This window comes from Chanos chanos, chromosome 6 (assembly GCF_902362185.1).
Source record: "Chanos chanos chromosome 6, fChaCha1.1, whole genome shotgun sequence".
NCBI lineage: Eukaryota > Metazoa > Chordata > Actinopteri > Gonorynchiformes > Chanidae > Chanos > Chanos chanos.
The window spans coordinates 49,126,598-49,142,057 of NC_044500.1; the positions used below are offsets into that span (position 1 = coordinate 49,126,598).

The 15,460-nt window shown below is 43.1% G+C and overlaps 1 protein-coding gene across 5 annotated transcripts in view; it reads left to right on the plus strand.

The window, feature by feature from the left end:
- The first annotated feature begins 12,950 nt into the window (after positions 1 to 12,950).
- Positions 12,951 to 15,460, plus strand: part of pfkfb4b (6-phosphofructo-2-kinase/fructose-2,6-biphosphatase 4b) — a 13,544-nt gene continuing 11,034 nt past the window's right edge. For all 5 annotated transcript variants that reach the window (XM_030777057.1, XM_030777059.1, XM_030777058.1 and 2 more), the window contains exon 1: positions 12,951 to 13,141. In XM_030777057.1, the coding sequence (XP_030632917.1) occupies positions 12,964 to 13,141 (178 nt within the window). In that variant the 5' untranslated portion in view covers positions 12,951 to 12,963. The remainder of the gene's footprint in view (positions 13,142 to 15,460) is intronic.

The window sequence follows — 15,460 nt, forward strand, 5'->3', positions numbered from 1 at the left end:
ATGGGAAGTGTGGACGAGTGTTGATGTTGATGGGGCAGCCATGTTGGGAAGGTCGAAGGGGAAGTAGTAGTTGTAGTAGAGCGGAGACTGAGAAAGTGGCCATGTTTTCACTGCTCCTGTTAGGAAAGACAGTAAAGGCAATAAAAGCTGCCATACCACACTCCTGTTCCTCCAGTCTCATCACCTACAGTGTGAAGACCTGGGTCATATATGTATATGTATATGCATATATGTATTTCTCTTTATTTCTATGTGTGTGTGTGTGTGTGTGTGTGTGTGTGTGTGTCTGTTTACATGCGTTTACTCCCTCTTCTGCATGCATCTGTGAGCTGTCTGTGCTCACAAAGATTTTAAGACAAGACAACTGTGTACTTATCTTCAAAACCTCTCTCTCTGTCTCTCTCTCTCTCTCTCTCTCTTTCTCTCTCTCTCTGTCTCTCTCATTTTCTATCCCTATCTCTCTCCCAGCGACCCAGGTTGCTATGGGAACAGGAGCTATACTCCCCGTTTGTGTACTCAGCTCCCCGCCCCTTTTTCCACACCTTTCCTGCTGATGTGAGTGACGAGGCGAAACCCCAGTTATCAGAGAACACACACCGTGACTGTCTGAGTCCCTGGTGATAGTTAAAAACTCACAGTCACACTGTCATCACAGAACACACACCGTAACTGTCTGAGTCCCTGGTGATAGTTAAAAACTCACAGTCACACTGTCATCACAGAACACACACCGTAACTGTCTGAGTCCCTGGTGATAGTTAAAAACTCACAGTCACACTGTCATCACAGAACACACACCGTAACTGTCTGAGTCCCTGGTGATAGTTAAAAACTCACAGTCACACTGTCATCACAGAACACACACCGTAACTGTCTGAGTCCCTGGTGATAGTTAAAAACTCACAGTCACACTGTCATCACAGAACACACACCGTAACTGTCTGGGTCCCTGGTGATAGTTAAAAACTCACAGTCACACTGTCATCACAGAACACACACCGTAACTGTCTGAGTCCCTGGTGATAGTTAAAAACTCACAGTCACACTGTCATCACAGAACACACACCGTAACTGTCTGAGTCCCTGGTGATAGTTAAAAACTCACAGTCACACTGTCATCACAGAACACACACCGTAACTGTCTGAGTCCCTGGTGATAGTTAAAAACTCACAGTCACACTGTCATCACAGAACACACACCGTAACTGTCTGAGTCCCTGGTGATAGTTAAAAACTCACAGTCACACTGTCATCACAGAACACACACCGTAACTGTCTGAGTCCCTGGTGATAGTTAAAAACTCACAGTCACACTGTCATCACAGAACACACACCGTAACTGTCTGGGTCCCTGGTGATAGTTAAAAACTCACAGTCACACTGGTACTGGGACTTCCACAACGTTTGTCATTTATAACTCACATAAACCACTCAACCTTACCAAGCCCGGTTATGCCGCTACTGTTTGATCACACATGTAGCTCAAACATCACCGTTAAGTTGAGAGGTGAAAATGTTTAAAAAAGTAGCTTAGCAATTGGCTTTCATCTGTAACACGTGTGCTGAACAACTGACTTAAGGCAAACAAGGCACTCTCTGATGACGCTGCCTCTCTCACACCTAGGCACACAGTGTGTCTTAAAGGTATTTCATAACTTTGACTGTTATAGCACGCACGCACACACACACACACACACACACCTGAAATAGTTGATTAAGGATCAAACAATTATTTTTTAAATTGAGTCCCTGTGTGTGTGTGTGTGTGTGTGTGTGTATGTGAGTGTGTGTGTGTGCAGGAGTGTCAGGCAGGGTTGAGTTTTGCTGATGAAGAGGAGGCAGAGAGATTTCTCACTGCTGTTCAGAAATGCATCATGGAACATAAAGGTGAGATCAGCCATTCACCACACACACACACACACACACACACACACACACTTCATTGACACATAAGTACCTCTTGTGAGAATATTCCAGTGGTCCACTGCAGTAAAAACATTGCTGTCTGTGTCTCTCAGCACAGCCAACACTTTTTCGTGTTCACAGTCTGGAGTGTGCGTCTGGTTGGCTCCTTAAGGACAAGCTGGAACGATCCCACGACAACTCTCCATCAGAGTTTAAGTGAGAATTACAGAAAACACACACACACTCCTGCATGCATCCACACACCCATACAAACACACAAACACACACACACTCCTGCATGCATCCACACACCCATACAAACACACAAACACACACACACTCCTGCATGCATCCACACACCCATACAAACACACAAACACACACACACTCCTGCATGCATCCACACACCCATACAAACACACAAACACACACACACTCACACAAACACGCCCACGCGTGCACACACACTCCTGCATGCATTCTCACACCCATACAGACAAACATACCACACACACACAAACACACTTCTTCATGCATCCACACACCCATACAAACACACAAACAAACACACACACACATACGCCCATACAAACACACACACACACACACGCGCGCACACATACTAATACTAATTTTTTTTCTAACAGGTCCGTTTTGGACACCATGAGGAATACTACTCTTGTCTCTGTTAAAAATGATCCAGGAACAGACACTGAAACTGTGAGGTGGGTCCCACATCTGCAAAATGAGTTAGAGAAACTGATCTGGAGACAGTGCTTCAGCTGCAGCTTCTTTCAGTGATTTTCTGTTTGAAAGAAAATCTGTGTGTGAGTGTGTGTGTGTGAGTGTGTGTGTGAGTGTGTGTGTGTGAGTGTGTGTGTGTGTGTGTGTGTGTGTGTATGTGTGTGTGTGTGTGTGATGCTACAAATTACTGAGTCATTTTAGCATGTTCTCTAGCATGGTGTGTTCATCCTGAGAACTGGTTAAATTCATTAATGAACAGAGTTTATCTGTGTTTGATTAACAGTGGATTTGGATTGTTTAGATGTGATTCTGTGTGTCATTAAACACAGATTTGATTTCCCAGCTGTTATTATCTATGAGTGTTTCACCAGCATGATGTATGAGTGATGTATGAGTCTTGAGTCTTTGAGAATGAGTGTGTGGTTTTGAGTCTTTGATAATGAGCGTGTGGTTTTGTGTTGTTCAGGTTGAGTGTTTGAAAGTGATTTCATATTCTGGTTTGAGTTTGTGATTTTCAGTCTCAACAGGTGGGGTATTTGTTTGTTTTCTGATTTAATCCATTTCTCTGTGTGTTTGTTTTTAAGTGTGTTATGGTTGTGATGGAGTGTGTTATGACTGAATTGATTTTTTGAGTGTTTGTTTAAGTTTTGCTTGTTTGATTTCATTTTGTGTGTGACTTGATTCTGTGATTTGATTCTGTGATTTGATTCTGTGATTAATTATTTATTAATTATTTTCCAGATCCATTAGGTTTCTGAATCTTAGTTTGATCTGATGAATTTTTGGGTCTATGAATTTTGAGTCTGTTGACTAAGGCTGTCAGTATCTTATCACAAACCTGTTTTGAGCTGTCTGTTGGATGACAGCTGGGCTTCACTCTGTGATTGTTGGCATCAGCAGATATTTGATGCTGTGGGTATTTTGGCGTTGGTCATGTGAGTGTTACGTTGTTTGGGTTAGGTGTTGGGGTTTGGGTTAGGAGTTGGGGTTTGACTGTGTTTTTATGTGTTTATTGCCTGTTGCTCTCAGGCCTGTCTTAGAGTTAGGCGAGTTTACAGCTGCATCCTCTGTGAGCCTGGAGAACTCAGCACCAGAGACCAATCCCAGAGTCCAGACCATTAACACCAGCCAATCATGCTCCAGTCCTCCCACCTTGCCACGCCTTAACGAGGCATCGCTGTCTCTTGCCCTGAGGAAGGGCCCATTGCCACCAGTTCCAGTTACTGGGAGGCTCAGCAGAAGCTCCTCTGTCCAAAGCATCACTGTCAGCTCTCTGAAGCCTCTCCCAGACTGGGTCCCGCCTCCTCCTTCTGTCCCCGCCCCTACGGCACCACCCACTTTTGTGGGCATAAGGAAAAGTGCAAGCTTTGCACCGGTAAGTAGACAGAAAAGATCTTAACCAATCAACGATGTCCACCGATCTCAACCAGTGAAATCTCAGCCAATCTCGACTTGCGGTGATACCAGTTTGATAAGAAATCATGTTTGTGTGTGTGTGTGTGTGTGTGTGTGTGTGTGTGTGTGTGTTTAGGAGAGAGATTCTCTCTCTACGCCTGTTATGAAGCGTCTCTACAGTCTCCATATTAAAGGTATCAGATTTGGATTCTCTCTCTGCTTGTCTCTCCTTCTCTGTCTCTGTTCTCTCTCTCTCTCTCTCTCCATCAACTCCAACACTCAACATCTTTCACCCCAATATCCACACACATCCCACTCAATGAGCCCATACACATTCCACCCTGTTACTACACTACATTACTCTGCTGTTACTGCATACACTACTCTACTCTCTGCTGTTACTACACTATGTTACACTGCTGTTACTACCACACTACACACCACTGTTACTGTTACTTTACTCCTACTAAACTACACTCTACAGCCACTGTACTACCTGCTGCCTGCATGGCTGTAACTGGAGCCCTGCTGCATCTCTCTGTCTCTTTAGATTTGCATATAATCTTCACATAATCTGAGCACCTATGTGTTTACAGGAGAAACAGAGGTGGAATGACCATGATACAGGACTGGAAGAGACCAGCTCTGCCTGATCAAACTGCTCTAATGAGAATCCCTCTCTATTTCACTTCACTCTCACTCAATTCAGTTCAACTGAGTTCAGTTTAGTTCAGTACTATTCAATTCATCTCATTTCAATTCAATTCAATTCAATTCAGTTCAGTGGAGTTAAATGCAGCCTAAGTCAGTTGAATTTAATTCAATTCACCTCAGCTTTATTCAGTTTGATTCAGTTCATTCAGTTAAATTCAATTCAGTTCCATTTAATTCAGTTCAATTCAATTCAGTGAGCTTTAGCGACGTATTGGCAGAACATATGTTACATTTTTATCTCTGAATCATTAAATGGCAAATGACAGAACAATTATAACAAAATAATCTCGGTGAGAAATTCACTCAAATAAAGTAACATAACGTAACAAAATACATATCACACCACATCACAGTGCAATCCACACCGTGACTGTTACTGCCCTATGACAGGGATTCAGACACGTCATTCACTGCATGTGTAGAATACAGAGTATGTATGAGTTTGGCCTGAGGGTACAGGCATCATACTGCACGTGTGAGACATACACTAATGTAATACCTTCAGATACACTCAGTGTCAACGGGTTTCTTCTCAATCTTCATCGATCCGCTCGACACGTCAGGTGCCCTGGATTCACATACATGGAGATTCTTTCTTTCTTTTTTTTTTAAATCTTTTGTTGTGGTTGTTGTGTTTGTTTAGATGAATGGGTTTATTTGATAGTAGTTTTGTTTTAAAGATTTGTTTTAGGCAGAGCATGTAAGACCACAAAACTGTAAGATTTGACCACTTTATCAAATTAAAATGTTTAAATCTAAGAATTTGTGCGAGTGTGTGTGTGTGTGTGTGTGATGGGGTAAGGGCTGCCCACCAACACCACTGCCTATGCACATGTCTCCTCTGTGCAGATGTAGTGGTGAATATGGTGTGTCACTGAGAATACAGATGACTGACTATGTCCGTATTTAGAAAGTTTGGTATCTGACTAAATGCTGTTCCACGGGACTTTTTATGGCCAACTATTTTAAGGCAACTGTACTGGAAATGTCTTTTCATGTCTCTCGCTCTCTGTCTTCCCGCTTTTGCATGTGGGTGCAGGAAGAGGGAGTATTTTCTGTCTCTCTCAACATGGAAGTGTTCGCATAACACAAATGAAAATGGCACTGTCCAAAACGTCTCCACTTCATATAGAAGGTCCGAGTTAATTAATTGTTACATAATTATCTCTAACACGGGCATTAATCCTCCCCGTAACTTGGCCTCAATCTGTTCCGAGTCTGGAGCAGGCTGTTCCGTATGCGGGTGCTTGTGGTGTGTTTGTTGCTGTAGATGTGCGTCTGTTGAATATTCTAAATTCATTCTAAGAGTGGTCGGGAGCACTTGTGTGTTAGGCATTCACTGCGTCGAGCAGTCTAACTCTCGCGCACACACACACACACACACAGACACGCGCACAGACTCCCATTCTGCCTGAGCGAGCCGTCCGAGAGCCGCGCTCCGTCACAACCCTGAAGATGAGGGGTTCCAATCGCTCCCGAAACGTGAAAAACCGTGACAGGACAGGTAAGGGTAGACTTCCGTGAAAGGAGTCTACAGCCGTTTGGCTTGTGGTCGTTTGTAATTTAATTGCTCTGATTGAAATATACGAGTGAGCGTGGAACGACCGTCTTGCTCGGCTAGTGTGCGGAGAGGAAGTAAACAAATCGGTCTCATATAATATAACGTTTTTAGTGACAACAGTTCTCATGACCTCTCGCTCCCCCTGTTTCTGCTCAAGCTGTGGTTTTAAAAAGATGTCAGTCGTTGCTGCGAATAGAGAAGATGATGCTGAACTATCTTTTTTAAATTTCTTCGTCGCTTTTCCCTGCTTTGCTGACGGATTTTCAAAGAACAACTTCATTTGAGCTTGTCGCTCTGTAATTTCAGTAAAAATGACCAGAGATTTCTTTGTCAGGCCTGCCGTGCGAGCAAACAGAAAGAAAGAAGAGAAACGATGTTTTTTTGTTTTCTTTTGAATGGAATAACAGTCGTTGTGATCGTCCGGCGCTCTAACAACAGGCGGTTATTGGTGAATATTTTGGCAGATTTGTACCGTCACTCGAATTTTCCGTTGTCGTCTTCTTACTAATTTAATTTCGCTGAATGTCATCGTTGTATGCAATAGTTTGTGCGTGTTTTTCAGTCATACGGAATTGTGTCTGTTGCTATATGGCGACTGCTGACGTGTAGTGATGTAATGATTGGATTGTAGCATCAGCACGCAAACGTCCGTTATGCGCCGAGTGAGTGGAACACAGAGCAAGAGAATCAAATAGATGATATAGGTATAGCATTTATCGGCAAACCCACAATGTGAACGAAAAGTATCAATATCAGTGGCGCTGCTGTAAAGCCATGGCTTAAAACATAGAGAAGCGTGCACCTGTCTTTTTAGAAGCCTGATGATTTGAACAGACAGATCGCTTCTCAAAGGGCTAGCGGACTGGAACGCGTGTTTGTATGTGGAAAGAGCACATACTTAAAATTTGTCGACAAGTTTGTGTGTGTTTGTTGATATCTGCAGAACCATTAGGCTATGTGATGTTTTATTGGCAGTTTACTATGAGAAGCCGTTTGGGCCAAAATTGAATGCTTCACTTGCACATATATACCAGTACTAAGCACTTGCACATACATGCATAAATATACACACACACACATTGTCATGCATATATATTGCCTATACATGAACGCACCTACATACAGGCATGCACGTATATACATACATACATGAGTATGTATATGTGTGTGGCTGACAGTGTTGGGGGTAACGAGTTACAAAGTAACGTGTTGCTGTAATTATATTACTTTCCTCCATAACGAGGTAAAGCGTTACAGTTACTGGATTATTAAAATGTCCTTTACAGACGCCTTTTCAAAAGAATGTTCTCGATGCTAATTGGTCAATACAATGTTCCAGCGATGTTAAAATACAAAGGCAGCTATGACGCGACATAGACCTGTTCCCCTTAATTGTGTATCTATACTATGACTACCCACTGTCTCTAAGGAGAGATTGGGTCCATTACAATAGCTCACGTTAAATGGGACCAGACCGACAACTGGTTAGTTAGGTAGCTAGCAAGGTCTGCTACATTTGACAAAACCCGAAAATACCGTGTGGCCAACCAGGACAATAATAAGGAGAGCTTTAATGTAACTTTTAATCACAGAATACAGATAACGTAGCTGTCAGCTGATGATGATACCAAAACGTATTACTGCCTACCTCAGAAACGACCGGTAGTTAACCACTGAAGCTAAATCACAACATGCCGATTGCACTGAAAATATAGTAATGAAAGGGCTATGATGTTTGTCCTTGTATTTATACGTGGTAAATTGGCGAACTTTTAGTTTTAGAGAGTAACTCTAAAGTAAAGTAATGAGTAATGTAATTGCTTTTCAAAAGGAGTAACGAGTAAAGTAATCCCATTACAATTTAAAGAAGTAATTGGTTGCTTATAACTAATTACTATTTTTGAGTAACTACCCCAACACTGGTGCTTGAGTATGTATGGTTGAGTATGTATACTGGAAGGCTGCCTATAGGCTATGCATACTCAAGCACACACATACATACATACATACTCAACCATGCCTGTGTGCATCCCTGTACATATGTGTGTGTGTGTGTATATGTATGTATATGCATGGCAGTATGCATGTATGTGCAAGTGCTTAGTAGAGGTATATATGTACATCAAGTGACACATTCAGTTTTGGCCTAAACAGCTTCTCGTACTTTCCCAACAGTGCCACACACAGAAAAATCCCTTTTGTTTTTCTTTATGTCTTTAAGTGGAGCCATGAGTCTGTGATGGTTTTTGACTTTTTTTGTTTTTTCTCTTTCTCTCTGTTTATCAAACATTACACACCTGTGTGTCTGTATTCTTCTACAAATCTCTCTCTCTCTCTCTCTCTCTCTCTCTCTCTCTTTCGGGTGTGTGTGTGTATGTGTATCCATACAGGGACACTCACGTACTGAGACATGCTTACAGAGAGACAACTACAGGCTTAAATGGATTATGGGAAAGCAGATGACCTTTCACACAGTTAGCGTGAGAGAGAGAGAGAGAGAGAGAGAGAGAGGAAGGATGAGAGAGACTGAGAGGCTGTAGACAGATGAAATTGTTTCTCCACAGCTGTACATGCTTAGAAACTAGTTTCCATGGTAACCCAGCATTCAAACTTGTCCATGCTGATGCACCCAGATATGTTTGATCAAACTCAGTTCACCTTGTCCACGCCAGTCAAACCCAGTTCAGCCCAGTCCTGCCCACTCCAACCCAATTCAAGCTCAGTTAAGACCAGTTTAACCCAATTTATTCCAGTCAGTTCTGCCCAGTGTAGTTCAGACCAAGAGCTGGTGTCCTCCCATTCTTCAGTGTAGCTCTACACCCTGTAAATTTTACAGCGAACCAAACACCAGAACACAAAATTTATGCCACATATGCACTGACATGTACACGCGCACCCACACGCACACGCAGACACGCACATGAGTTTTTCTGCTGAGAGTGATCCAGCTGTGACAGAGAATTATGTAAGCAGTCTGTGTGTTGTGTGTGTGTGTGTCTCTGTGTGTGTGTGAACTAAATGAGTCATTGCACTATACCCCTAGGCCAGGATGTAGAGGTGTCTAGAATAATCCAGGATTGGTGTTATATTCTGCAGTGCCAGGATTAATTTAGATTATTTAAAGTGTATTACACAGATAGGTTGAATACTATTATTTAATATTGTGTATTATTGATAGAATAGAACAGAATAGAATAGAAGTTTATTTTCTAGGCAAAGCAGGAAAATAGCTGTATTAGTGTAGCGCATTGATCGGGTTAATTGCACTAGGAACAGAAGATTTGTTTATTTGTTTTCCAGGGGCACTCTGTGGCATGTGCCTGAGGAGAGTGCCTAAAACTCAGAGTAGAGAGGCTGTCTAGTGTCTTTAATTATCATCAGAGTGGAGTTACATCCTTCAGATGCAGGGTTACAACAGAGATTATACCTCTTTTACCTTCTCTCTCTCTCTCTCCCTCCCTCTCTCACTCTCTCTCTCTCTCTCTCTGTTTCTCCCTCATAGAAGAGAGAAAGGTTATTAGACAATTCAGGGAGACTGAGGAGAAATGAAATGTGTGTGTGTGTGTGTGTGTGTGTGTGTGTGTGTATAAAGTGGTTTGTATATTGCCCTCTAGTGTCCAATAGAAGACATGCACCATGATCATTCTACGCAGACTCTCATGTGAGCAGCATTTCATGAAGACAGAGAGTCATTCTCATTAAAATGAAAATATTCCCTGTCTCTTTACTAGGCAATGGTGTTAGAAAGGTAGTTTTCAAATTGCCTTTCAACTCACAAGATCCCAAAACAGTTACAGCGTAATGGCTGTATAAATTTCAGCCACTAGGTGGCAGCATTATAACGTTCCTATGTATTCAATAGGCCTATTATAGCTACAATGGGGAAACAAAGGCCAATTTATCAAGTAATTACTTTAGTGAGCTTGCTTTGGCAAAACAATAATAAATCTCAAAAACAAAACGATTATCAAACACATGTAGAAAATAGATAATACAAGATACAAACAGTGAGCCTTTATGCACAAAACATGTCTGCTCATACTTCCTGATCCTCACATCAGGTGGAAAATACTCAAAGTTCTTTTGTGTCCAATTCCAGGGTCCAGGGGTAAAACGTGACCCAGTCCAAAAACAGAGATGCGTTCCTGTTCACATCCAAAATCAGTTTCACACTTTCTTAGTGTGTGTGTGTGTGTGTGTGTATGTATGTGTGTGTGTGTGTGTTCAGTGTCTTATGGTCCTCCTGTTGTCTGAGTGTGTGTGTGTGTTCAGTTACACACAGTCTTCCTGTTGTCAGAGAGTGTGTGTGTGTGTGTGTGAGTGTGTGTGTGTGTGTGTGTTCAGTGCTACATGATCCTCCTGTTGTCTGAGTGTGTGTGTGTGTACAGTTACACACAGTCTTCCTGTTGTCAGACAGTGTGTGTGTGTGTGTGTGTGTGTGTGTGTGTGTGTGTTCAATGCTACATGATCCTCCTGTTGTCTGAGAGTGTGTGTGTGTGTGTGTGAGTGTGTGCGTGCGTGCGTGTGTGTGTGTGTGTGTGTTCGGTGTGTTATGGTCTTCCTGTTGTCTGAGTGTGTGTGTATGTTCAGTTACACACAGTCTTCCTGTCAGAGAGTGTGTGTGTGAGTGTGTGTGTGTGTGTGTGTGAGTGTGTGTGTGTGAGAGAGAGACACAGCTTGTGTGAACAGTGTGAGTTTTCGTTGTTCGTACCAGGACATTTTGCAAGAACGTTGCAAGAGAGAGGGGGAGGGGAGGGGAGGGGGGGGATTCTTAGATACGTTTCCATTTTTGTCATCATAATTTTTTTATACTTTAGTTCATATGTTTGTCTATATTCATCACATGTTTTGGGAACCTCTCACAGCCATAAACCATCTCCACAGGATTAGATAACACTGGACACAGTGTTGGATTACACATTACACATGTTTAAATATCAGAAAACGAAAGTTTCTGAATTTTTTGTATGGTTATTTCCGATTTTAGACAGATTTTCAGAGTTTTAGTGTATGAGTGTGAGTGTACGTAGACGCATATAGTGTTTTAGTTTGTTTCAGCTAATGTTCGACTGAGCTCTGACTGAGTGAAATGTTGCAGAATGATGTAATCGGTTTGGGGTAATTCCTTGAAGAAGGTTTTCTGGGTAATCCCAGTCAGAGGCTGAGACTGTCCAATGGGAATGTTCTCCAGCTTGTCCTCCTACTGGGTGCCTTCGACCTTTGGCTCAAGCTAACATAACTGTTTCATGAAATGAAAACATAAAGGTCATGACCTTTTTTCTTTTTTAAGTATGACTAGAAATGTATTACAGTGTACTCTAAAACACATAAATAGACACCACGGATTAAGGGTGCGAGGGAAACCACTGCTATATTTACACACCATCAGAAATAAACACGCATCATAAATTAACATCACTCTGATATACCCATGGGTGCTGTGCCTCCATCTCCATCATTTTAAACCTATCACACAAACAACACACGTTCTTGGTCGTGCAGGGTAAACCGTGTTTGTAGAGGGAGCGTCTTGTTATCTACGTTTTTCGAGCTTTATACTGAAAGGACAAGATGTTCGCTGCGAGGTCTCTGTTTATCCTGCAGAGCCCCGTCGCTTAACACGCCTCTTCTTGCAGCATGGCCGCTCCGTCATTGGACGACCACTCTCCAGATCAGCGCTCTGATTGGACAGGTCCATATCAACATTCGCAGACCATGTGCGTTGCATGTGAACAGCAACTTCTGTTTTTCTCCCAAAAAGTAACGTGCGTTTCCCCCTGACCCAACCGTGTGCCTCTTCTCTCATACTGTTTTGTGTAATCTAATCGCAAATCGGCTCCGTGTTTCTCAGGGAATACGGTAAATTTCTCGTTGACCTTATGTGTGAGTTTCGACCCAAACTTAAATATAGTCGATTTCAAAACATAACTACTCATTCTCCGTTTAAACGAAACGGTCAGTCTTAAGGCGACAAATGAGAAGTACTGCATACCTTTATTAACTAAGGGATACTTCAGATACTAGGACTAACTCTCAGAGCACATTAGAATGTATTAAAAACGCTGTTTCAAGTCATACAAGTTTAGAGTTGTACATGATTTATTTTCTTTCTCGACCTCTTGTCCAGACTAACAGTTCAGGTAACTGCTAAGAGGCAACGGGCTGAATCAGCTTAATGGAGGCAAATATGTGTTTTCCCTTTAGAAATCACACAGCATAATTGTACAACCAAAGGCGGAGGAAAAAAGTTAGCAGATATATCTGTGACTAGTGGAACTGTGTTTGGAGTTTTCACCCAGGAATTCAGTAGACTTATTTTGTATAATTATTTTTTTAAAAAAAGACTCAACAGTCGGCTTCTGAATCTTCAACTGTCTCTGTTTCTTCGCTTTTCTTTAATTGTTCCTGTTCAAATGAATTGCATATTGGCCGGCTGAATTTTTAATTTAGCCACCGTTATGAAAGACCCCCGTATCCAGTTTAGTTTACAGTCTGGGATAAGTAGTGCGAGTGGGTGTGATTTGAGGGTGCGCATTTCTTGGAGATATTACGGTACCACCGGTCTCCAATACTCCTCAGCCGATATGACATAGTTTACGTTCCACCGTGAACTAGTTAGTTGACGAACAAACGCGCTGCCTCCTATGCCGAGCTTTTGGCGTCTGGAAAGAGAGACGAGGCATGGTGTATCAGCCGGGATGAGCTCCACAGAAGACGTAACGATGGCTGTTGTGCCCCGCGAACTCACTCAGAACCCTCTTCACAAGATATGGATGCCGTGCAAGAATGGTTTACCAGAAAAACATACTTATCAGAGGAGAGGTATGTAAAAGGTGGCGTGCGCCCGAATGACTGATATACTGCCGAATGCCATAGCATCCTAGTAATACGAAAATACGCGTTTCTTGTTCTAAGTTTTATAACTTTCAGACGTTTACACTGCGCAGTCCCGGTCTCTGGACAGAAAACACATAAACAAACCTGAACGATCTTTTTTTAACCCATTGTGCTTCTGCGTTTGTTCAACGTGGTTTACCGCCGTAGGGTTAACAAAACCCGAATGCAGAATTAATAAATGAACGGGTATGAGATCGGTATGAAGTGAGACCGGTTTACTCTTGCGGAAGTGCAGTTAAAAGGTTGCCACGACAGAAGCAGTAAGGTGCCCGCGGCAGCAGAGGATGCGACATGGCGTTTATTAAAAAATGTAGTTTAGTTACCAATTAGCATAACTCAGATTAACTAGAGACTGGCCGACAGGTACGTCCATTTAGCACGGTTTTCAAACCGACAAATCAAAAATATGTTGACATTACCGAAAACACAACACTGCACTCCACGGTGAATGCAAACCAAGGATATTGGTGTGCTGAACAAACCAGAAATAGAATGTTGAACTGGGAGCGCTAAATGAAGAAATGGGCGCGCGGGGTTAAACAGCTAAATAAGCGATACATGTAACCGTTTATCACAGATATGTTCGTGTTTTGAGCTGTTTGGATGTGTTTTACGCCCAGCATAGCAGAGAAAAGACTAGCAGCAATAAACACAGCGCGATGGTATTGTTGCTTTGGATACAAACATCGGTACCGCACTAACCGCACTCTGCGTCACAACACACACATCCGAAAGTGCTGTATCACGCCCTCACCGCGTCCGACCGCCCAGTCTCTCTGAGGGTCAATGAGTTCACCAAATAGAAACTGAACTTGCAAGAGAAGAGAGAAAAATCCTTTTAGTTTCTTTATTTGACGTCTGTGTATGCTCTGTGTGTGAGCAAGTAAAGTACCTTGAATTATAACAGATAGAACAGAACCGTGTGAACGGCTGTGCGTGCTTGCGCGCGCGCGCGCGTCTCTGATGTGACTCAGGGAGGGAGGGAGGGAGGGAGGGCGTGCGTGCTAAGATACAGGTATGGACTCAGGACTCAGGTTTTTCATTCCTGTGTCAGTAGATGTTTTCGCTATGTCTTTGGCACGTGATTGAACCGACACCGTGGAGTTGGTTTTGCGGCGACTCACACTAGCCCGAGCTTTTCAAGTTCCAGAGACCATTTTTCGTAAAGGACAGGCCTGCCCAGTCCACTGGAGGCTTTCTTCCCTCACTGGTGTGGAGAATGTGTGGTCATTTTCTCCTCTCCACTGTGTGGTCATTTCTGAGCCAGACAGAGAGGAAACATGAGTCAATGTGAGTGAAAAGTTATGGAAGTGAGCCTGTGTTTGCATGCGCACACTTGTCTGTGTGTGTGTGTGTGTGTGTGTTGCAACTAGGGAATGGCTGGTGGTGTGTTTGTAGACATCCCTGAGCTGCTTGTAAAGATTCAGTGTTTCATGGGATTTTGAGTTTTTCTCAGAACATCCTGTCCCTCCCTAAGAAAATCACTGCATTATGCAGAGCCCCCACCCCCCCCCCCGTGACCACCAGATTTTGTGGAGGACAGTAATCGGCTCCCCCAAACGCAGAGGTGTGACACGCTCAGTGTGTTGTAACTCATTATGTAATTATAAATAATGCGCTTAGCTCAGTACAGTGTTCACCAGTATCGACTCTTTGCTGTGCAAAACTCAGACTGTTTTTTTGCCTAGAGCTGTTATGGGGACGGTGACAGGTTTTCTTGGGAGATGTGCAGTTTAAAACACGGTCTTTTTTTTCTTCAGTTAAACAGGTAGTGTCACCCTCTGGAGATTCTTCACAGCAGACAACCGGAAGGAAAACACTTTTTTTTTTTTTCCTCAGTAGTCAAAGAGCCCGCTGACGAGGCAGAGAAGTCAGCTCAGCTTAAACGTTTTCCAGTCGTGCAGGGGCTGCTCCGTCCACAGTCACGGCGGGGTGTGTTATAATGACATGGTTCTCCCACCCACCACACCAGGAGAGTCCTCCTGCTCTGCTCTCAGCCAGTACAGTGGAGCTGAGTCAGGTTGACTCTCCATGTCCCCTGCTGCTGCTGTCTGACCTGGGATCAGTTCTCCCAGACGCTGTTTAATTACACACTCCCTAACGTCAGGACCTTTCTCTCTCAGATGCAGAATCTTCTGCTGGGCCCAGTGGTTGTTCCTGTACATAGTAAAGTCTAATGCACAAAACCAGTGAACAGTCTGGGCAGACGTGTGAGGTGTGCAGTTAGCAGCCAAGACCAATCAA